This window comes from Phaethon aethereus (assembly GCF_964289735.1).
Source record: "Phaethon aethereus genome assembly, chromosome: 25".
NCBI lineage: Eukaryota > Metazoa > Chordata > Aves > Phaethontiformes > Phaethontidae > Phaethon > Phaethon aethereus.
In genome coordinates this window covers 5,396,988-5,421,299 of record NC_138601.1, presented here as the reverse complement: position 1 = coordinate 5,421,299, position 24,312 = coordinate 5,396,988, and the positions used below count along the sequence as shown (strand labels likewise).

The 24,312-nt window shown below is 49.1% G+C and overlaps 2 protein-coding genes across 2 annotated transcripts in view; one reads left to right on the top strand and one right to left on the bottom strand.

Moving 5' to 3' along the window:
- Positions 1 to 2,812: 2,812 nt before the first annotated feature.
- On the bottom strand, positions 2,813 to 6,329 carry MRPL45 (mitochondrial ribosomal protein L45; the record flags this gene model as incomplete). The annotated part of the gene is made up of 8 exons (XM_082010450.1): positions 2,813 to 2,872; positions 3,380 to 3,553; positions 3,638 to 3,787; positions 4,017 to 4,065; positions 4,707 to 4,805; positions 5,195 to 5,312; positions 5,810 to 6,005; positions 6,273 to 6,329. 8 exons carry the CDS (start codon positions 6,327 to 6,329, stop codon positions 2,813 to 2,815), a joined length of 903 nt encoding a protein of 300 aa, XP_081866576.1.
- A 5,165-nt stretch (positions 6,330 to 11,494) lies between these two features.
- The window catches only part of NPEPPS (aminopeptidase puromycin sensitive), a gene marked incomplete at its 5' end in the record, with an annotated part of 38,209 nt that continues 25,391 nt past the window's right edge, over positions 11,495 to 24,312 (top strand). Inside the window, 2 exons of the mRNA XM_082010783.1 lie at positions 11,495 to 11,617; positions 20,052 to 20,136. Of these exons, the coding sequence (XP_081866909.1) occupies positions 11,495 to 11,617; positions 20,052 to 20,136 (208 nt within the window). The remainder of the gene's footprint in view (positions 11,618 to 20,051; positions 20,137 to 24,312) is intronic.

The window sequence follows — 24,312 nt, the reverse complement described above, 5'->3', positions numbered from 1 at the left end:
TCCATTTTAAGCCAGGGTGGTTTTTGTAAGCACCACTAGGACCAGGCAGGTTCTGAAGCCTGGGATAAAGAGCTGTTCCCAGTCAGCCCCACGACACATTCTGCTTCCTTGATACAGTCATTTATTTTTACATGTCCTCTGAAGTCACCGAGCCAGCCACAGGACTCCCCCCGCCACAAAGCAAACCTTTCTGCTCTGTTTCGGTCCAGTGATGCCAAGTCACTGCTTGAGCTTTGCTGCATTTTGGCGATGCCCACCACCAGCTCTGTTCCATCACTCGACCTGCGTGGGATAAACCAACCTTCAGGCCACTCCACTGCTCCGCTTTTAGAAACCTCCACAGCCACAAAGGCTGAGATGTGTATTGCCGCTACACTTCAAACTCTTGCAGCAAGTCAGCTGAAAAGGTGTTTGTCTTAACTAACAATGCCACTAACTTTTCAAAGCACTTTGTTGTTACTGGTTTCTTCTTCACGCTCACCACATGTGCAAACACGCCCAGGGCTCACCTTCCTATCACAGACGAGTTTTTTTTCCAATCAACATTTCCAGAAGCCTTTGCTTTTACAGCCCATCTGTAGAAGTGCCCGAGGCCTTTTGTCATCCCACATTTCAACTTCTCCCCATTCTTTTGGGGCAGAGATGCAAACAGACTCCCATACGACAGAGAAGATGCTGAGACCACAGAGGCACCACCATCTCCAGAGCATCAGACAGGGCTCCAGGGTTTGCCATTACTCCAGCCCACCCACTCAAAAATGCACACGGGAAGGGACGTGGCCATATGCACGGGGAGAAGCCTCAGGGTCAGGAAGGCAGCAGCTGGGAAACAACAAAGCCTCCAGTCTCCCCAGATTTGTCCCTCTGCTCCACTTAGATGGACCAAATAAAAACCAAGACATGAGGAGTGAAGGTTTCCCCTCTCTGATCTCCAGGCAAGACTAGGGCTCAGGGCTCGTCCTGCCATTCCTTTGTCATTTACTTCCACTCTCCTTAGAAAGTGGCGTTGCTGTAGCGTGCTGTCTGTGGTCTTCAGCGCTGAATGTCAGACAATCATCCAATTGTGTAAGGAAGTGTACATGCAGAAAATAAAAAGTATTATCTACAGAGTGCACACTTAATGGCTGATTTATGGGGCGTGGGTAAGGTACTAAATATGCTCAAGGAAGGGAGATAACAGAAAGCAGCAAGGCTGTGAAGGAAACCCAGGAACAGAAGTGGCTTAGTTGCAGAGGTTTGAATATTGGCGAAGGAGATGTGGAGCCACACTCTGCTAGACTACAAGGAAAGGCCATTCTCCTGAAAAAACAGCCACTCCACCTGAAAACATGCTCTTTTCATTCAGAGCTAGAGCTAAAGAACCTTGTCTGTTGGTCTTGGTTGAGGAGTCATGTCCATACCTGCTTGTAAGCTGCCCAGATACAAACCAGGCAGCTCACACTGAATTTATTTTAGCTCCTAGCCCAGCTCACATATGCTGGAGCACTTCAGCTCATGAATGAAGCGTGGGCAGAAGGCTCAATATAGTAGGTTCTTTCACGAAAGGCAGACAGATTGTGACACCCTTCTGATTTCCAAAAAGATGAAAGGGATTCCATCGCTGGCTCCTCTCCTAACAGAGGATAAAGATGATATTCTACTCTTTCAAAAGAACATCATTCACAAGAAGCACTGAACAACTCTGCAAGCACAAGCAGCCATAACTCTCTCACTGCATACTCTGTAAAATCTCTTTTAAGGAAGAAGAAAAAATGCACTTCACTCTCACAAGCTCTGGAAAACGGCCAAATTAAAAAGCAAGACAAGGTTGAAAAAGCAGCTTCGTTGTTTCATGACTAGTGAATATTTTGCTCTGTGACTAGGAGTAAATGGAACTTATTTGAGCAAAACAGAGCAAGAACAGATTAGCAGAATGCACTGGCTTACTCCCAGCCATAGAAAAAGGTAACCTCTGGGTGCGTGTTTTCTCAACCCACACAGCCTGCAAAACCCGGGGACCTGATGCAAATGTCATCATGTCCACAGGATGGTGCCAGCCACTCACTAACAACATCACACTGCTGAATTCATGAGCACCTGTAAAAAATTCCACCAAAACCCATCAGCTATGAGAAATGCTGTCTTTCAGCAAGGCATTGGTTGACACGAATGCTGACCTTAGGAGACAAATTTTATTAAATTGTCAGTGCTGTAGCCCCTTTGGGAAGCTTGGCCATTAAAAAGCAACCATTCAGCAGGAGTCCAACTGCAGTACCCACCTAGGAAAATTTGATTTAAAGTGTGCTTGCTGCTCTTCCCCATTTTCTGTTAAAAAAAGAATCCTGGGAATCAGTACAGAGAGGGAAAGAGGACGGGAAAAGAAAGTGCCAATACCTACTGCTGCAAGTCTTAATGGAAGCCCAACAGGTCTATGACACTTCCCATGGAAGTGCCAAATATCCCGTGTCCAGACAGATTTCTGCTGCCAAGGAAGGACTCTCACAACTCAAGTTCAGGACAGAGGTTAGCCTAGAGAGCGGTCCTGAAGAGAACAGACTTCTTGTCTTCACAGAGAGGGTTATGCTGCAGCACACTAAGTCTACTTGGACAGAGCAAAGCTTTTCTCAGTGCTCCTCTGAATCTCCCTCCCAGGCCCCTCTCGTTCCTTTAAAAAAACAACTTCTTAGTGACTGGAGTCCATTTCTGAAGCTGCTTTGTTGACTGCTCACTGGAAAGGCACAGCCATATCCAACCCACCACCTCCACAGACATTCTCCGTTTCTTCCCTCCAGGGTTGTCTGCACTGCTGTCTCTGGACAGGCTCTGGAACTTCCTACTTCATTTCTTCATACTCTTGTGAGGGATCCAAGGTTGGGCCAGGAATCATCACCGTCTGAAAAAGCAAGGAACAAAATCAGCATGACAGAGAGCAGCTCTGAACTGCTGTAACAGGAATTCTCCATGTTACAGAGGATGAGAAAGGGTGAGCAGGGGGTTCTGGCAACGCAAACTGGAAGATGACCAGATGGCAGCAGCAGGGAGGAGGCCACAGAGGGGGAATGGGATGACACGCCTTGTACTACACTATAGTTCTCACCTTCTTCCTCTCTAGGACCTGTTTTTAGTAACACAGGAAGACAGAGCACCTGCATCACTTTGCCAGGCTACATACAAGGAGCAGTAACCCCCTAAATTACCACGTGTCAAATGCCCTCAGCCTCCTATTACAACTTCCAGGTGCCAGAGGCTGATAATGCCACATTAATAAATAGGCCTGCTTGCAGATTAATCCACCACCTTCCCCTTACAGGAAGCTCAGCTTTGGTCTTGTCCAGAGTTAACTAGGGACCTACGTTTCACAGACACAGGCCATGCTGGTACCTTTTCCTGATGGCATTACCTTAACAATGGGGTCCTTTGGTGGAGCCCACTCTGGAACGATCTTGCCATGCATCCTCCATGTGCCATATGGGTTGACCAAGTACCTCTCAAACACGACATACTCCAAAACGTCCTTGGGTACCTGCTCCCCACCATACATCAGCCGCCCAAAGCGGTCATAGATTGCCAGAATCTGTAAAAAGAGCCAAGAAACGTATGTTAGGCTGGAAGCATGTTGGAATCAGTTGGGAAACGCAAGGGGCACAAGGTGATGTACCTGCCGCGTGTGCATCCGCACTGTCACCTGGCCATACAGGTTGTCTCGATTCACAATGCTGTTGCATCGAACATGAACCACTCTTGGAGGCTCCAGCGACTCCACAAAACTCCACCGGATGGTCTTGTACCTGTTCCCACGGACCATTTCCTATAAAGAAAAAAATAAGCATCAACTTAATTAGGATGTGAATTGAATGACAAGCCAACTACTATGTACAATGAAGCATTTATTCATTAGCTAATACTTAGAGTTGTGCTTTACCTCCCAGCTCTGTCTTTACTGTATCCAGAAAAAACTGAGACAGACAATCAGCTTTAGAAAGCCTTAAAGACCGTGGAAGAGATCAAGGACACATTACATCCAGATAAATACTCACTGGGTAGCAGCGCTCTGTCACCAAGGAGTGAAGTTTCTGCTTGTTAAAACTGCAAGTGAAATACACCCAGTTACTTGAATACACATATTATAAAGAGGCTTACTCACAAATTCCTGCTTCCCCAGAAAACACGCAATCTACTGGCAAAACAGAAAAAGCAAAATTCTCAGCTGTGATCTCAGCACGAAATCAGAACATGAATGCAAGCTGGTTGACAAGACTTCAGGGAAAGACACAACAACATCCTTTGGAAGCCAGTTATGACCTAAATGTTTTATTGATGTTTGGAATTGTAACCAAGAATGATGCAGTTTTGGAATCTGTTCTATTACTGGAAAGTGGAGCAAGCCAGTAGAGTATCATTTCGTATACAAACAATTCCCTGCAGCATGATTCTGAACAGCACCAACCACCTACTCATCCGCTGATAACACGAGTGGTGCAACAGTTCATCTCTGCTGCAGGTCAGGTCAAGATGAATTTTCTGCAACCTGCTTTTCATTATCAAAAGCGAGTGGGTACTGACCAAACCTCCAACACTCTACTCTTCACAGAGGTGGTGGCAGAAAAAGATAAAGTACTTGTTGCAGAGGAGGTACAAGGATCAGAAAGACAAGGAAGAAAAACAGAGCATATAAGCAAAGAGAAGCTTTGCTTCTACATAACCACGTGAGTCAGAAGGGGTCTTACTTTGCCAGGCATTTGTGAGCTTCTATAAATATCTCCTGCGCCTTCTCTGGGAATGTTTTAGTGCTGAAATCCGGATCGTGATCTTTCACCTTCCGCAGACTGAAAAGACAAAAGAAAGCTCTATAGTAAGTAAAGAACGACTTGGAAGCACCTCATGTGTTTCAGATGATGACCGCCACCTATATCTGGTTCAAGCCCAGCTTTCATCAGGGAGCAACTGGGAACTGGAGATTCCCCACTGAGACATAACCTCTAGGTGCTCATAAGACAGACATACTGCTGCAAACCCAAAGAATCCTCAAAAAAATGAGTGCACACTGCATCCATTCACAGCAGGATAGATGCCTTGTGTTCATTCTCACACCAGGGACTGCCAGTTAAGTGGCACAACAGCAACAATGGAAGAAGGGTAGAAAACAAAACGCGCCATCAAGACAGAACCGAGCAAAACTTCTGCACCACAGTCTAATTAAAAACAAGGTACGTACGCTAGCTGGGAGGCAGCTGTTTGCTTCATCTTCTCTACCTTTTGCTTCAGCCCATCTTTGGATAGGGAAGTCAAGCGGGCATCACCCTCAGGAGGGATGTACGGATCTATAATATCAGCTACATGAGAGAAAAGAAAGTTCAGGAGGAGGCTCAAAAACAGCAAACCAAATTAAACAAAGAGGCAGCACCCAGGCTGATGGGGGCTTGAGAAGCAAGATTCCACCCTAATAATGTCTGTAAGATGAAACAGGAGCACTCAGAGAGCTGTTAGTCTAACACAGCTTGCCAGCAGTGACCAGCACCTGCTACCTGCTCTCCTCTTCCATACAGACCAGGATAGGAGGATAAGATACATTCGAGGATAAGACACATTCAGCAGCAGGAAACACGGCCTCCCTTGCTATTCCTTGTCTCTAGGTACGAAGAGGCCAACAGCTTGACAAGCTTCTGAGGTAAAGCTGCTATCCTTCACCAGGAGGCAGAATGCATAATTCAATCTATTGCAGACAGACACTCCCTGTCACCATGGCCACACTGCTTAGGCTAACTGCTCCATGCTGCTACTTTGCATTAGTTTTGCCCCTGAGAAGAGACCAAAGCAGGCTTTCTACCACCTGTGCAGGCCAAGTAGAAAGTCCGTTCTACACGTTCCTCAGGAAATACTCCTCCCAAAGACCTGAGCCGCTTCTCCTTCTCTTCAGGGGACAGTTCTCTGGCCCATTCTGGGACAGAAAACCTCTTCTTTGTTCTCACTGGGACAACAAGACAGGCCGGAGCTGCTCCAGTGGGACGGACCACAGACTCCGCAGTCTAAGGAACAGAAACAACAAAGCCAGTTAGAGTTGGAGCTAGCCCAACGGTCAAGAAACAACACCAAAATCTTGATTAATGTCCCTTCACATCTCCCAAAGACACAGCAGCTGTAAATACACCTAGCGCCACTACTTGTAGCCCTCCCTGTGCCATGACCTTCCCCATACCCCCTCGTCCCTGACTCCCCACATCCCTTACCCTGTAGCTCCTCAGCCTCCCCTCTGTCCCTCCTGCCGACCCCCTTATCCCCCTCCCGGGCCCCACCTGCCAGCACACCCGCAGGCCCAGCCGCCCCAGGCCCGCCTTCATGGCGGCCGCCATCTTCCCGCCGCGCAGCCCGCCGGGACGTAGGCGGGGCCGAGGGGGGAGGGGCGGGGCCGAGGAAGGCCGCGCGCGGAGGGGGCGGGGCCGGCGGGAGCCCGCGCCGCGGCGGCGAGTGGAAAATTCCATCGGCTGCGGGGGCGGGCGGGGGCTGGGAGAGGCTCCGCCCCCAGCGCGCGGCGGCGGGGGGCCTCGGTGCACCGAGAAACGGAGTGCGCGCCCCTTCGTGCCACGGGCGACAGGCTAGGGGCACCCGCCCCGCACCGGCCCATGCGGGGGGTGTCGGACCCAGCTGTGCCCCCGGAACGGCAGGGACACCCCCCTCCCAGCCTCCCCGGGGAGCCGTGCCGCCCCCCAGCCGTTCAGCTCGGGGCTGCCGGTGGAGGGGGGCTCCGGGGCAAGGATCCATCCGAATGTCCCGCGGGACAGCCTGGCACCCCGGGGTGCAGCGGCTCCGGGGGCGTGGCACCGATGCCCTAAAGCAAACCGTGCTTATCCCAAAACCACCGTCCCTTGAAATTCCAGCTGCGGGAGCCCCAGGCACACCCTGGGGATGCTCTGCACCCGCCCGCAGCTCAGGGTGAGGCCCTGGTCCATCTCGCAGGCCCAAAGGCAAACACAGCATGGGGGTGCGAACCCCGGGGCGGCCCCGCGGGCACGGGGGGCTCGTGGGGAGGCTCCGGGCTGCGCTCGCTCCGCCTGGCCATGCTCCCAGTTTGCTTTGGGGACTGTTGATCTTGGCTACAAGGAAGCGTTGCTCCATCGGACAGCTGGTTAATGTGTAGTGACGGCTCCACTGTGCCCGAGACCGTTGATCCCAGCCCACGCTGTTATCTGTGCCGGCGTGAGCAGGGCGAGCCAGGAGCGGCCCCGTGGGGCTGTGCTGGGGGGCGTGGGGGGACCCAGGCACCCGTGGGCAAGGGGATTGCATCCTCGTAGCGGCTCCAAAAGTCTGGCATGATGCTTCCGAGGGCTCAAAAATAGGAGAGGGGGGATCCTCCCCGCTGCACCCCTGGAAGCAGAACTGGAGCTGGTTTCCCCTCTGGAAAACAGGGCTGGAGCCCTGGGGCTGCGGAGCCAGTCCCGGAGCAGCCGGGGCTGAGTCACTGGCCCCAGCGCCCCACAGCCCCAGCGCTTTCCCACGGCTCGGGACTTGTGGGGCTGGATTTTCCCAGCTCGTCTGGCTTTCCCGGCTGCAGAGCTGCCCTGTGATGCCATCTCAGCTGGTTTTACCACCGTGGGCCGCCGTTTCAGGGCTCTGGCAGCCCTGCAGGGCCATGTCCTCGCCGTGGGAGGCTGCTGGAGAGCACGGCCCAGGAGCATCCCTGCCTGCTGTGGTTCGGGCCGGGGCTCATCCCAGCAGCGGTGGCCTCTGGAGACCCCACTTGACGGTGCCTCCAGCCCACGTGTGACCTTCCCCCTGCAAAACCGCCACGCTGGGATTTGCCCCATCGGAGGGCAGGACCAGGGCTGGGATTTGGAGGGACCTGAGCACCAACAGAAGTGGGACGTGCTCGGCACCCACCCAAAGCCGAGCTGTCCCACATTGGTCTGCGTCCTTGTGCAACTCGCCCCAGGTACACGGCGAGGCAGGAGGGCGATGGGCAGACCCGCACGCACGCATCGCCACGCAGCGGGAGGGGGAGGCGATGCAAAATGCCGCTCAGCCCCCCGGGAACAGCCTGCGGAGCAAGAGGTCCCAGGAGCCACTTTGCAGCTTCGAGCGTGCCGGTGTCCCCGCGCTCCCGAATACCAGAGATTCTTGCCCTAAGCCGCCGGCCCAGACCTGCGAGGCAGGATTAGCCGGTGCCCTCCGGCTGCTCCCGCTCTCGTCAGGAACGGCAAAAACTCTGGCAAAAGAAAGAAGAAAAGAAAAGCCTCTCTCGGGATCTTTCTTTTTCTTTTCTTCCCCTTTTTTCCCCTTGTTTTCCTAATTAAAATGGTGCACTGACAGCAGTTGGTGGCCGCAGAGACTCTGGGCTAATTACAGCTCCGTTTGTCCCTGGGCCCTCCCCAGTCTGGCGCTGCAGGAGAACCCGGTTTGGTCAGGACATGGCAGAGGAGGCGGCTTCCCCCCGGCTTTCTCGGCGGAGGCTCGCTCTTTCTTCCTTTCTTTCTTTCTGGATTCTTGCTGACAGCAGCATCTGTCATCTAACAATATCTCCCGTGCGGACCAGCAACCGCAGAAGGCACCCGGAGCCCTTTGCCGAGCACGAGCCCGGTGGCCGGTGCGGCCGCCGAGCCCCCTCGCTGCCCCCAGCACTGGGCGCACACCGGGAGGGCACCCAGCGATCCGCGTAGCCATCGGGGCAGGAATTAAAGCTCAGAGGAGACAATCCCCTCCGCCCGCCTCCCGCAGCGGCTGGCAGCTCTGCTCCAGGAATAGGTTTATCCTGCCCCTGACCTTGCTGCCTGCCCGGGGAGAGTCACCGGTGGCCATGAGCTATGCCGGGGCATCGAAAGCAGAGGCGAGGCAGGAGGAGAAGGGCCTTTTGCCCCGGCGAGGTCCCTCAGCACGACCGTGGCATGGCTGGGCTGCTCCCCGCCGGCCGACCGCGGTGGCCTCGGGGTGTCCCCAGCGTGGCACGGCCAGGCTGAGTCCTCCTCCATCCAGCCCGGCCACAGATCACGCACGGAGGCTCCCCACCCCACCCACGCTGAACCGTGGGGTCACCGCTCCAGCCCTTCCCTCGCTGCGGGGATCTTCTCCCCAGCTCCCCAGTGGCATCGCAGGCATGAGCTCATTTGCAAAAACGACGATGAAACTTTCCCTGGTCCCGCGTCCCAGCACCGACACATCCCCGCCGGCACCGTCCGTGCGGCCGGCGGGGCTTCGCACCCCAGCAAGGCGTCGGGAGGGGATGGTGGCAGGAGCGAGGGGAGGGCGGCAGCGGCCGAACCCCCCGCGCGGCTCCAGCTGTTTCCTTGTCTCCCTTCCTCTCCCCGGGGCTCTGCAGCACAATGCAGCCCCGCAGAAGCCCCAGATGAACCCAGGCTCATCAGCCGTTTGGTTTTTATAACGACGTGCTAAGAGCCGTCTGTACTTTCTCCGTGCCCCAGTTCGTGCTGCCAGCTCCTCCAGCTCTCAGCACATCCCCGCTCCCTCTCTCGCTCGGCGCTAACTTATATTTTAAACAGCGAGGTATCACTTTTAGCAAAAATAAATCTTTTTGGGGACTAGGGGGAAGGAAAAAGGGAGCGATTGCAGTTTCTAGTTGTGGAAGGCAATTAATGATTTCCTGCCTCTGTGAGCTGCGCTTCCTTCTTAAAATGAGGGAGGCTGAGGCACCCACAAAGACACGGCACGCTTCCTTTCGGGGGGCTGAGACTTAATTACTCCGTGTTTAATGCCGTACGGAGCCAGGCAGGAGGCAGCGGCTGAGTTACCGGATCTGCGATCGCCGTGGCAGGTCCCGGGGCCAAGAGCTGTCCCTGGGCAGCGGCTCTCACCCTGCAAGCTGGGTGCAGGGAAAGTCACCGTGGCCGCTGGTGCTGGCTCCCCTCTTCCAGAGGAGTTCAATTTTTTACCCTTCTTTTTTCCATATAAAGCCTTTATTAAGAATTTTTAAACTTCCTGCTGGTGTTTGTCGCAAACCCAAACAGCCATCCGACATCACCCACTTGGGACATTTATTACCCCGTAAATACTGTTCGCTGTATTGTGTACATAGCTTTTTAAGACGGATTCCTTACATAGCAACTTCCACAAGCCTCAGTGATGCTCCGCAGCACTGCTGACCCCGGGCGAGCAGGGAGCACCCCGAAGGGCTGCGGTACCCCGAGGCGGGCAGCAGCGGCTGTTCGGCCATGGGAAAGGGCCGAGAAGACCCTTTTTGCTCAAAAACGCAAGTTTTTTTGTTTTTTTTTTACTTTTGGGGATGTGAGCCTGGCCACGAAGGGCTGCGCGTGCGTCGGCAGCTCTGGGGTTTTACCGGGAGCGCTGCAACGCCCAGGTTTCACCTCGATGCTGCGGTCCAAGCACGGGGAGGAGGAGGAGAAGCGGCTGTTAGCTCAGGGTGGGGAGAAAAGCAACCCCACGTAGCTGTCCGGACAGGTAAAGCAAGCCGGGAGGACAGGACACCTTCTCTCGGCTCCACACACGCACATTGCTGTGTTTTTGCTGCCGAGTCCGAGGGGTTTTAAGCTGATCTCATGATTTTTTCATGCTGGAGGTTATCGATAGAGTCACGCCCCGAGCTCTGCCTTATCTGGGCCGGGGGAGCACAGCAGCGACCGAACCCAGGGACAAAGGGACCTGCGTCCTCCAGATAGAGGGGCCAGCAGCCGCGCGGCAGAGCCGGTCACGGGGGGATCGGACGGGGCGAGAAGCAACCCGGGAAAAATCCAAACCTGCCCGGTGCACGCGGCGCGCTGCTGGCGTGGGACGTGCCAGCTGCTCGGAGCTGGGAAAAAGTGGTGACAGCCCCCCCCAGCCCCCTTCTCTAGAGGGGAACTCGCAGGAAAACCCAAAACTCAAGGTATCGCAGGGCGTTTGCAGCGCCAGTCCCGGCCGGGCCCCAGCTGCCGTGGCCACTGGGCGCTGCTGCTGGCCAGGCCCCTCTGGACTGGGGCCACCGGGAGCCCCCGGTAACGGGAGGCACCATGCCGGGCCCCTCTGGACTGGGGCCACCGGGAGCCCCCGGTAACGGGAGGCACCATGCCGGGCCCCTCTGCACTGGGGCCACCGGGAGCCCCCGGTAACGGGAGGCACCGTACCAGCCACGGCGCCCCCCGTGTTCCCCGGGCGCGGCGCGAGCCCCGCTCCCCGTACGACCGGGCGCGCGGGGCGGAGCGAGGCGGGGCGCACGCGCGCCGCCCGCGCCGCTTACGCAACGCGCTCCCGCCGCTCTACGTGCGCGGCCGCGTGGCGCCGCCGCCGCCGCGCGCACGCGCTCTTCCTCCTCCTCCTCCTCTTCTCTTTCTCGCCCCCCCCCCCCCCCCGCCGCCTCGTGCCGGGAGCGCGCGCGCGCCCCCGCCCCTCCCTCACTCCTCCTCCTCCTCCGCAGCCGCTGCCGCTCGCCCTCTCTCTCTCTTCCCCCCCCCCCCCCGGTGTGTCGGTGCGGGGCCGCCGCGTCGCCGGCAGAAAGCCTTCCCGCTCCCGCCCTCCTCCCCCGCCGCCCCGCCGCGGGGGGGCGCAGCCCCGCACCCCCTGCCGCCGCCCCGCCATGCCGGAGAAGCGGCCCTTCGAGCGGCTGCCCGCTGACGTGTCCCCCCTCAACTACGGACTCTGCCTCAAGCCCGACCTCATCGACTTCACCTTCGAGGGCAAGCTGGAGGCCGCCGTGCAGGTAGGGCCCCGGCCCCTCCTCCTCCTCCTCCCGCCGCCGGGCCCCGCGGCGACCCTTCCCTCCGCCCGCTCCCCCCGCCCCGGGGACCCTTCTCTCCGCCCGCTCCTCCCGCCGCAGGGCCCCGAGGGAGCCCCGTCAGCCAACGGGAGCCCGATCCTCCACCTTTCCCCTTCCCCTGCTCGCCGCCGGGCCCGGAGGGCCTCACCCCACGGCAGGGCCCGGCGCGGTGGAGCCGGCCAGGCAGGTGCAGGGAGGCCGCTCGCAGCAGCCGCCCCCCCCCCCCGCGGTCTCCGCCCTCCCTTTCCATTCAGCCTATACATATATATGTATATACCCACACACACCCCGGGGCCGGCTGCGGGGAAGGGGAGAGGGCAGCCCGCGGGCCCCGCCCTGCCCCGCTCCGTCCCCCGGGAAGGCCGGGGGGGGCCCGGCCCCGCCGCCGCGGGCTGCGCGGGGGGGGCCCGGCCCGCTCCCTGCCTCCCCCCGGCTCCTCTCCCGGCTGCCCGCTGCCAGAACGGCCCCGCTGGCAAAAGTCTGTGTGTCGCTTCGTCGTGGAGCGGCCGGAGCCGTGGGTATCTGCCCCACTGGCGTCCCCGGCTTCCCCCAGATCCGCAGTGAGCACCCTGTTCCTGTTTTCAGCCTCCAGCGTGTTGCTTTTTATCTATACCAAGCCTTTCAGATGGCTCGGGATTTTGCTGGAAAGACAAACCACCTCACAGGCAATTAAACGAGAACTCCCCCGGTGTAGTGCGGTGAGCTGGTAGGCCTCAGTGTCATGAAAAGCTTGAAGTCAGCGAAGCGAGGGGCTGGGTTAGCTGTGGGAAGGGGTGTGCAAGCAGAAACCGCCGGGTCTTCTGCCTTTTCGGAAAGGCAAACGCTTCCCCGCGTTCATGCATCAAAGCCAGAATGTTTGATGAAAGCCCTGAAGTCTCATAGTCGTTCTCTGGGTCTACGATTCCCTAAATTTGCCTTCGTGTCTTTCCTTGTGCGGTGATTTGAAACACAGAACTGTAAGGGCTTACTGGACTTTTTCTTAATGTGTCGAGAGCTCAGGCGGATTTTAAATACTGAGATGTGTACAGATTTAAATCTTGCTCTGAAGAGGTGGTTGAAAACCTTGTTTTAAAAAGAGGGTAATTAAAATTGGGGTAATAAAGCTGCTGAATCTGAAGCACAGGTATAGAAGAGAGCGAGCGCCTCGCTGGGCGAGTCTCTGTGGAAGTTGGGGAGGGCAAAAGGCTGTGGATGATAGTGAATCTTGTGACTGTTGGGACCTGGAAGAAGACGACCAGAGATGAGTAAGTTTGTGTCACGTGGAAGAAATACTGAAAACGTAAATCGCCTTGCGGATTTTGTTCTAGCTCAAGTCCTCAGGCTGCTGCTGTCTTTGGGGTCTCAGCTGGACGGTGCATTAGCCTGGGTGAAAACGCTAGCTTGAGAAATGCCCAATCTCTTCCGTCGTAATCCCAGCCACCTATTCCTGTCTTCGCGCCCAAGTTGCTGCTCCTCAGCCCTGTTACAGCTGTGGGGCTGTGCTGTAAATGGGATCACTGAAATCATCCAGGTTAAAAATAACACTCGGGGGGAGGGGAGTAGTGGCTTTTTAAGCCAGCGTTGCTACTGAGGAGGGAGTAGTATTGAGCAGCAGCCTTGGAAAACTTAGTTTAAATCCAGGAATAATCAGGGTTTGGAGGCTTCTTGTGGAGATGGTAGTTGGTTTGCAGATTTTAGTCCTGTTGAGATATTTTTAATAATGTTTGCTGTTCAGGGGATTGCTCAATGAGTTCCTAGAGCAATGGATACCACCTGACAATGCAAAATCCTGGACTTTCCTGCGAGCTGAGGGCACGTGTTAAGGAAGAGTACTGATCTGGCGGGTTCAAGGTTGTAAAAAAACTCGTTTGCATGATGGTGGGCTGATCTGATATTCCCATGGTGGAGAGAATTAAAAAAATAATAGGGTGAGGTTTTTAAGACATATATAAAGTGTATAAATAAACTTTTAACAACCATAGACTGGAGAATCATGAGGTCACATCCCAGCTGCATGCAAGCAAGTACAGGAAGGTGTGCGAGGTGAGTGTTCGCATGCTTGTTTTGAGTTAGAAACCTGGAGAAGTTTGCTGTGGCTGCCAGTGTCCAAAGCACAGTAGAGGCACATTCCAGAAAATTAGAAGGTAACTATTCTGCACCTTAACGGAGAGAAGAACAACTGGCTCACCTCCAGTACTAGGTGGACAGCATAAGGATACTTTTTTACAAGGGAGTGGTTTACTTAAGAATATGCTAACTTTTCCTAGTTGTTTGTTACTGAGCTGGGATTAAATCTAGAAAATAAAAAATCATTTGTGTGCTTTTGGATCTACTTGGTTCAGTTAAGGACTTGGCCATTTCTACTAGCAATCTGATCATGATTAATCACAAAATTAGGGAGACTTTTCATTGTGTATATCAAAAGTGTTTATTTGCTTTGTTGTTTTGCATCTTTAATAGCAAACAGGAATTGGTGAAGGCTGTGACGCTTAGTCGAGATATTACAAGTAAACACTTGATCAGTCAGTTTGTGTTTCTCACTCACAGCCATTAAGTAGGATTTGCCAGCCCTCTCTGTAGAATTTCGCTAAGTTTTTCGACTTGAGCACCAAGTCCTGAAGAAATGTTAAGTAACTTTCCAGTCTTGGCTTCGGGGCAGTACACTTGTGTTGGCTTTTGCACATATAAATGACTTGACAAACCATTTTGTCTTTATGCCACAGTAGTAAATGTTACGCTTACATGGATCCTTCAAATAAGCTTCAGAGGATAAAGCCTTGTATGATTCAAAAGATAAGGCGCTTGCTTTGGTGTCAGCAGTGTCCAGGTTGATTTCAAAGCCTTAAAGGAAATGATACATGTTCGTAGCTTATTGAGGCACTTGTAGTTTTTGGGTTAGGGAATTGGCCCTCTGGCTAGTATCTGTTGTTTCTTGATAAAAGAACGATACTGAAATGTGTCCCTTGATACTTTAATTTTGTAGCCCTTTGAAGCTGCACTTGTTAAGTTTCTGGTAACCAATATATTAAGTTTTGTGTGGTTACTCGAGATTTTTAAATAATGTACTTTGTGGTCATATGAATATTTTTATTCTAAGTCTGTAGAATTGTGTGACAATTATCTAAAACTGACAGTATATAATTGCCATGTATCACAGTTAAAAAAGCAGAAATCCTTCAATGAACTATTTTACAAGGAATCCTTATCACAGCTAGGACAAAACGTGGTTGTGGGGGAATCAGACACTGTGTGTCAGTAGCAGATCTGGAGCTGAAATAGTCGCCTGCTCACAGCCCTGTGATTGCTCTGTCAGTGATGTCATCTTTTAGCATTTTAAACTGTTGATTTCTTGGGCGTATGGGGATGTTTCTGAACGAGTACAATTAAGTTTTGGGGTTTTTTTGTGGAAATAGTTAATCTACTTTATTCATCTGTTAGCTTGAGATTTAATTATTATAACCCTGATTCTCAGGGTCTAGTTATCAGTGCAGTGCACTCATATTACTCAGTGTTTAGGTCAACTTTTTTCCATTCTGCTTTCGACTCCTGGGAGGCCTAACTGAGGGCTGGAACAAAGAGGGGATGTGTGGCCGTTCTGTTCTTCAGCATCATGCTGAAAAGGCAAACACGAGTGACTAGCAACAGAAACAAACACCTGGCTCCCAAAGTTCAATGGTTGTTTTAAGCTTCTAAATGCAATTTCTTAACACTGTCACAGCTCCAAACGATCGCTTCTCCGGTGCAGGGTGTAGTGGTGCAGAGCTTCAGAAAGGTGCGTGGTTGTCTTCTAGCTTCCTGGTATTTTCCTCTGTATGAACTACCTTCTTTGCAGAGCGTGGTGTGGTGATTCAGTTTTTTATTGGAAACTATGGTGAGGTGCTTCTTGCTTGCAAGGCAATCTATCTTTACTTTAAAGAACTTACAACCTGGGGTAGATGGCTCTTTTTAAATACCTTTCCCAGCCCCTTCAATATGTCTTAAGGATACTCTGTTATATTTAGCAATGTTTAACCTGTATCTCTTGCTTTTTATAGGTTAATTATGCAGTATCTGCTAGACTGAAGAGTGTGTAGTCTTCTGATGCTGCTGCATGCCAGTTAAAGATTAATTGTGACACTCTTGTATGTAAACCTTGAAAAATTAAGCTTGATGGGTGTAGTATTTGTGGTCAGTATCTCTTGCGGGGGAAAGTTGTCTGGTATAAATATATGAACATTTTATCCAGCGTTGTAACTTACATTTCCAACACATAAAATCAGAGCTGAATTTGACTGTTAAAGGTACCGTGCTGAGTGTTCAAGTCTGGTGCTTCAGAGACAGGACCTCAGGGCTCCGTGGACTCTTACGCCACCAGCTTCAAAAATAGGAATGCTTTTGCTCTTCTCCCCCACAGAAAGGCCTCATTTCATGGAAAAGCCCGATTCATAAGGCTAAGGTGATGGCGTTGATCATAGCTGCAAAAGGGATTTACTTGTCTGTGTGAATTTGACACTTCTGAAGTATGTGTGACTGCTACAGATGGGTGTAGTTGGATGCTCTTTGGAATGAAGTGAATTTTTCCAGTGGGCCAATTAGTCGTGGCATTGGTAATTTTACTACTTGGCTACCATAATCTGCTTGAGATGCAGATGGATAAAACTTTTCATTCCTTTTCTCATTGAAGTTTGAAATTCTTAAAAAGATACATCCTAGAACAGAACTGAGGTAATTTTAGTTGTCTATTTTTAGAGTAAAATGCTGAAAACATTCATGCTTGTTGTAATGCTACATTTAGAAAAGGACTCTGAAGCCGAGTGACAAGATTTTAGTTATCTAGTCTTATGAGTGGCTCTAGAGAATTAGTTTTGACTATAGACAATGTCTTTTGGTGCACCTCATCCTGTATTTCAGGTAGGCTGGCATTCTCCTGGATTCAAATTCTTGTTTCTAATGTCCTAAAAAGGTTTTTCCACCCAGTCCTTTCCTGCTCTGATAACCAGTGAAAAATCAAAAGCTTTACAGCATCTTCGAGTCCTATTTGGCAGAGCCAAATAATTAGCTTTTTAACTCTTCTTCCATCAAATGATGTTACCTTGGAAAACTTCTGCAGGGAACTTCAGCTGTTATCTCCTGTTGGGTGAGGTTTTCCTTCCCAGAAACAAGTGCTGAGCACGAATGTGGCTCCGTAGGGGGTTGGGAAGTGTGTGTCATCTTAGTCTAATGACAGGTTACCAACACAGTTAAAACGTCTTAAAGGTCTGCAGTTTTATTGCAGAGCAGACTTGTGGTATCTGCGTCTGGCTAATCTCAATAAGTATTTCAAATTCTGATTAATGTTACTAGAGCTTCATTAAAAGCAACAGGTTTAAAGTTTTGAAACGTTCCTTCATTCCAGATATTGGTCTTCGTTCATCTGCTTTTAAGAGTGTCAGCCTTATGGCAAAACTACTTTCATCCTGGGCATTGGTAGCTTGCTGTTGCCTCGATGAGCCTCTTCTTGTTGAAGAGTAAATTTATTATATTACAGAGCAAAGTGAAGCAGGGTGACAGTTCGCATATATACAGCTTTGTAATTGGTTATACCTTACACAGTGAGATGCTTTTTTTGCCTTTTAATATGATTACATTCATGAAAAGCACTGCATGAGCAGAATATCTGTCTTCCAGGACATAGTAGTAGCAGAAATATAAAAGCAGTTTCAAGGTATCACTTATGGTAAAATACATTCGTTCGTCTTCATGATATATGTGGTGTCTGTAAGCATAGGCTATAGGTTCCTGTGAGATAAAATGGTCATCGGTTAAATATGCTGGACAGTTTATGGCTTTGGTTTGGTTTTGTTCTTACAGGTGTGTCTGTACTTCATTATTTTTAGTGGATCAGAGGGAGGAGGCTGTCATGCCTGTGTGCCAACATGAAAACTTTTTTTTCCCCCCACTGAATTAAATGGAGAGCCTCAGACGTGTGCTGTACGGTTCACTGTCAATATTCATATCTGCACACTGAATTTTGCCCTTTATTTTTTGGGAGTTGGAGGGTAAGCAATTTTTAGGCTAGTGGTTCACTCAGTCGCTTTAAATGTTTTCTACTGTGTTGCACTCTTTGGTAAAATGGCTTGATATTTGTAAGAAACAAAACCTAAAACCAGGTGATTGCCTTTCTAAAGAGCCTCTGAAGTCGTCTCTGCTTAAACCTAAACTTTCTTATTTTGCAGGCACAGTGCTACACAGAAAATTCTTCTGTCCTCAGAAGAGGTTGTTTTTTAAATATCAAGCCTATTGTTAAACCCAGTATTGTCTGCAATTTGGACAGCTCTTAATGCATCTTGAATTCTTAATCCAGAGAGATTTGGATTTGTAGATTGAATAAAAGTCTCTACTAGACATTTATAAAAAGCTTTTCTCATTCTGATTTTTCTGTGTTTCAGAAGACCTTGAAAAACCCCAAACCCTAGTATCGTGATGAAAATTGTTGCGCTTTGATCTTAGGTTTTGGGAGGTGTTTGTAATCCTTTAGTTTCACACACACCAAATTGGAGGGAAATCATCAAAAAGCATCACCTCTAACCTGTGTCACTTCAGCTGTTACATGTGCTTATTTTATGCTTTGCAAGCATGTTGTTTTTAGAATCGGGTTAAGTTCATTAGGTAACATTGTTTTGGTTTTATTACCATAAAGAGGCAACATGGTGAAAACACAGCTCTTCTGCCCTGTTTTGAGAGACACACTACTGCAGGGTGACTGACAAGCAGGGTTTGGAAAGATTCACCAATAGCTATGCTTGTCAAAAAGTGTAAGCCCATATGTAGTGTTTATTATACGAAGAATTCTGTTCATAGGAATAAGCCGTAGACATTTGTTTCAGAAGTAAAGTTGGTGACTGAAGTTAGAAAGAAACTTCTGAGTTAGGGTTGCCTTGTGTTGACCATCTGCTGTGGGGGTTGGCTTGCCTTGGAGTATCTGGTATTAGCCCTTCGGTTCACAGATTATTAGACTAGATGGACCGTTCTTACGATGTGGGTGCACCTCTTGAGTTGTACGTTTACATTTCTTAAGCCTCTCATCACTGACGAGACTTGAATTTGGTCTTTATGTACACAATGACTAAGGAACCATTTCTTCAGTGAGCCTAGAACAGCTTAAGACTGAGTATCTGCCTCCGTTTCCTCATCTTGCATAGATACCAGCTCCTTTACGGCAGAGCGATATGTGTCTGCTTCAACTATGACACTTCATGGCTTATTATGTCGGCTTTACTTGTAACAAATGCATTTACACTCACATGCTTGAACGGTGAGCTGGCGTGCACATGCAGAGCGCTTTGCTGATTTTGCTGCAGGGAGGGAGGAGCTCTTGATTCATGGAAACCAGTTTCCATCACAGACAAATAGGTCCAGTGGTTTGTGCTGTGTATTCTGACGTGGATAGGTGTTAATATGGCATTTTAATGTTATAATAGTGAAAAATCGAGAGAGGAATGTAAGTCCTTAGGCTTTAAGGAACTTACTGTCTGAGGTGGGAAGCAGTTCCTTCATGCACACGTCAAACTCTAGTTGGCTATTGCAGAATTTCTTGCTCCTTTATTTAAAGAACTGGCATTGTCTACTGCTAGTAATTGTATCCTGGACTAGCAGAATTACCAGTTCGTTCTAGTGTGATGATTCTAGTGGTTTCAGCCATAAGTTTCTAAATATTTGGGAATTAAACTAGGAATTATTTTACCCCTTCGTAATTAACTGATATTTAATTTGAATTCCTATGTATTTGAGCTTTTGCGTCCAAACAGAAAGCTGGCACGGTGAGACGGTTCATTACTACGCTGGGAGCTGGCCACTCGTTAAATAAAGCAAAGTGTGTGTAGCCAAGAGCTGGCAGAAGGAAAGCTTTCAGGAAAATGTAAAGGCGAATTTCTTGGCAGATGTTTTTAACCTAAGAAGTTCTTACAGTGTCGACAGTTTAGAACACAGTACCGTGGGTTGTATTTCTGATCATCTCTGAGAGATGTAAGTTTGTGTCCAAAGGCTTTTACTATAGTCTCCTGTAGGTCGCCTCTAAAACGGAAGCTTACAGGCTATCTATTTTTATTGGTCTTGAGTTCCCAGGCATGTACAAGGCCCCTATTGTCAAGCGTTCATACCAATTTTTAACAGGCAGTCCATTCCCTTAAATAATTTACAGTCTTGATAAGTAGGCCTAGATGGCTTGAACGTGATTCAAGTACGCCTGTTCCGGAGCAAACGATAGCAGTCAGTGGAATATCTTTTTCTTTTTTACCACTCTTAAGTACTAAATTCTATTTCAAACACTTGGTGATGGAGGGGTTTTTAGATTAAAGGGAGGTTGGAATGCCTACCTAAGGGAGCTCAAGGGAGTAGGGAACACCATTTCTTCCTGATACTCATAAAATTTCTCTTCCAGGTGAAACAGGCAACCAACCAAATTGTGATGAACTGTGCTGACATTGACATTATTACAGCTTCCTATGCGCCAGAAGGAGACGAAGGTAGGATTACTTTTTTGCTGGAGTTTTTATGTGTTAACCCATTTCATTTCTGACACGAGGTGCTGTTGCCAACAGCTAACGACTTTGCAAAATTACATCATAATTTGATAAGCTAACCTACCCCTAGAAGCTCAGAATTAGTTATCTAACCTTTATTCTCTTCTCATCACTACCATTTGCATTATGTTTAAAAAAAAAAAAGTTTCCTCAAGCTTCCATGACATCCACGTTCTACTCTGTCGTGCCTGAGTGTCGTAGGCAAAAGACATTATTTATCTTTATACTGGTTAACTGTGTAAGAACATGTTCTGTACCTATGGACTTCGCAATATTGACAAAATTTGTCACACGGAGTTGGATAATGAATGCATCAATAATGGCCTGCAGTAGGAAATACTCATTGGGAAGGATGTGAAAAAGTACAGAAGACTCTTAATTTACATTTAGCAGGATGTTCCAAGCATAGGGCAACATGGAAAAAGGTGATTGTGTGGAGGAGACAATGGTTGGGATCCAGTTCAGTGAAAGGCTGGAAGTTACTGGAGAAATTGAAGAAGCAGTACCTGTTTGTAATACACAGTTCTAGTAGCTGACATCTTCCCCAATTACATTTTGAGTTGAAGCAATTGAGTTTAGCAGCAATTGAAGCATGAAACGATTGAGGTGTGGAAGATAAGCTCCTTGAAACAGAGCGATGGTCCAACAGTGTGCAAAGCCTTTCTGGTTTTCTTATGGAGCCTTTGCTGTTTCAAGCACAGTAGCTCTTTGGTTTGCTGTGTACGATTGCTTCTTCAGTCCTTCAGAGGACAAAAGGCCCTGCAGAGCTTCCCTTTCTATAAGGAAAATGCCACAGATGTCATGAAGCACTTTGTTAAAGCCATGATTGTGAATTAAAGGAATAATCTTGATGATGGATAGGAGAAAGGTGTTGCTTTGATTAGGTCTAAATGTCTCTAGTATGCTTATGCAACAGCTGAATAAAGTTGGAGAGAAGGGCTGTGTTTGTCTGAATAGCTAAAGGAGAAAAGAAATCTTAATCTCCTGGACTGGATTTGGTAGGGACAATTTCGGTTCTTGCTGTAGTGACGTTATCCTGTGGTTAATAGGACTTGCCACTTGTATGTGGCAAGTGGAATGTCTGCAACGCGTCTTTGCATTTAAACTGAATTTTAATTTTCTAGTTGCAATAGAGTATTAAAGAAACCAGACGGCTTCCTAAGTGCACTTGAGAGCAGCTGAGCGGTGCTTAGGTGGATGGGGGGCTCTGTCCTAAGGAGGGTGGGCATGTTGTGAAAAAGTAGAGCTCAGCCCAGGAAGCGCAGTCGCAGCAAGAGAGGGCGGCGGCGAAGAGTAGTACCGAAAATCTTGGAGTCTGGCCACCGAGTTTCGATAATGAAAGAATAGAGCGGTTTCCTACGTGCTTGATGCGGGCTCCCGGGTTGTACCCTGGCGTTCCCTGGTTCCTGTGTGCCTTTCACACGCTGCCGCTAGTGATCTTCGGCTGACTGGATGCACTGTGTTGCTAAGCGCTCCTGGAGCTGTTTCTTATACTGAGTAATGAGACGATAACGAGAGTGGTAGTAACAGCAGAGTGTGTATGGAGTCTGTTCCACCTACCACTGTGCCATAGGCCCAAACCACCTAGTAATTTTTGATTTTGTCATTGAGAAAAGGAAAAGAAACGGAAGAAATACCTAGGAATAAAGTCTCTTTCCAGTCCAGTCAGCAAAAATACGTAAAATAGAGAGGGTCTCTATTTTAAGGTATTATCTTTGTTGTTTTCGGAGCTGATTTCCCTCTCATAGGGGTCTATTTTTCTGTTCTTTAACAGTGGTATTCTCTCCTTGTAACTTTGAAGTATTAACAGTAGAGCTTAGTGAGACTTAAAACCAAGTACACTGACAGTGAGTTTCTGTGGCTTAAATTCCTTCATTCCGATTTTTCAGATAGACTTCAACGTGGTGCTCTGGACACACAGGAATATGAGTACAGCACTCTGGCTCTAGTATAGGCACTCGCCTTTCAAACCATTGTATCATAAATATTTGAGGGGCAATTTTGTTGCCTGTTTACTATAATTATACTAAGGCTTCATGGGGTTAAAACATATCTTTCGGTTTGGTAAACTGCCAACTGGTATAATGGCTTTGGGAGTAAAATTGCATGAAATCGGCAGGCCGTTTGCTGGCACCTGTTGATACAGATCGAGTCAGTCTTACTAATGCTTCTATTGTGCACAGCTTTTGCGTGGTAATTGTATAACTGGTCTCAAAAACAGGACGAAATATAGTCCAATGAACCGACAGAAATACCAGCCAGATCATTTCGATTTAGTTAGGTGAGCCTGGTACCAATTGCCCGTATAGTGTGTTTGAAAATGAGTGGGGGGTTCGTGATACTTTCTCCTTTAAAGGCTCTACTGAAGATTTGTTACCTCTTTTAGTTCTGTACCTCAGCAGGGAAGAATTTATCTCACGCTCGTCTGTAAACGTGAGACAACAGATAATCGGTCACTTATCTTCTTTCAAGTGTGGTTCTGTTCTGAAAAGTAGCTGTGTGAAAAATAAACCTTCTTGTTCAACAGATACCTTTCCCTTCTTTATGGAGGTGATCTCTTGACTTTTGTGCAGAGTAGATTATTCTTTTCCTAATAATTCTTGTTAGTCTTGAGTGCGTACTGCACTGTGGCTTCTACAACAATAGAAATCTTAGCTAGAACTGTGGGCCGTGTTTTCACTCCTCCTCTATTCACTCTTCTAGAGATGGATACAGCAAAGGGTAGAAATTGGTCTTTGGAATTTTAATGCAGATTTGCAGGGAAATCAGCTTATTGCCCAATATTTGACAGGAAGCTGAGGGGGGATCTCTGAAGCTTTGAAGTCAAGCAAAAATTTTTGCTGCGTAATCCACAGTTGAGTGATAGTGAATAATAAACCAAGAGAGATTGATTACTCAGTACTTTGGAGTAGAAAAAGTCTCTGTTTCATCATAAAACTAGTGTAGTGATTGTAACTGGAGGTTGTGGATTTGCTGTTTGTGCCAGGTATGCTGTAATGGAACAAAGCTAGTCAAAAGACTGAGTTTTCCGTTGCCAAAGTTATGGCTGGCTCCTCCCACGAATCATAAACGAGCAATTGTTTTTGTTTTTCCAGAAGCTAGTTTTTAGCATTTGTAGTCAAATGTTTACAGCGCAGCCGTAGTGTTGGGGTGCGCATGTGCTGTGCTGCCTTTGTCCAAATGGTTGACTTTGCTTAGCTAAATGAAGAACTGAAAGGGCATTCCTAAGCAAGCTGGTTCTTAAGTTAAATTTTAGGGGATTGAGTTTCATACTCACTGAATGCTGAGTAGTTGGAGTCCCTGTGAATCTCTCTTTTAAGGAGCTGTGAAATTGTGGTGGGGTCATAATCAGTGAATTACGTTGCCTTTGTTTAGTTTGGAAAGCTTTTCAGATACGGGGGGTTCTAAAGCAGCATTTTAAGTTTAGAGATGCTTGGAGGGTAGAAGTTGGCAATTTTGTGTAGGGAATGACCAGCAACCACAGTGATGTTTGTTTAGCAGAAATAACTGAATGAACTTTGATTTGTACTTCAACCTTTAAAAGGTTTTAAGGCCATAATTCAGTATTTTAGTCTTTTCCTTCCTAGTATGGTAGGGACATGCTTGGATGCTAGTGCTACAGCCTGGTTGCACCAGTCTTTCAGCTGGTGCTTAAAAACAGCAACACAAGATGACTAGTGCTTATGGAAATCTAAAATCACGCTGCTGTGGAAAGGGGCAATGACACTTGTCCTCACTCCCTTCCTTCTGTTCGCGTTAATGTTTGTACTGTTGAGAAGCTGTGTGGATCAGGAAACTGCACTGGCTGAAAACTGCCTCTACGGGGGGGGGGGGGGGGGGGGGGGGCAAAAAAAAAAAAAAAGGCAGTTTGGAGACAGATCATCTTCCTGAGCCTGATGATTGTATGTGAATGCCTGTGGAAGGAAGGGAACGGGAAACATGCAGCTGGGGCCAGGTGGGAAAAATGAGACTACTGTCTCTGCCCATAGCAGACTAGATTTGTTTAAATCGGTTGTGAAACCTTTCTTTGTTGCAGAAAACCTCATCTTCATCCTTTCTTCTGGAGAGGACCTGATGTGACAGAACTTCTAATGGTAGGGTTTTTCAAGGAGGCCTGGG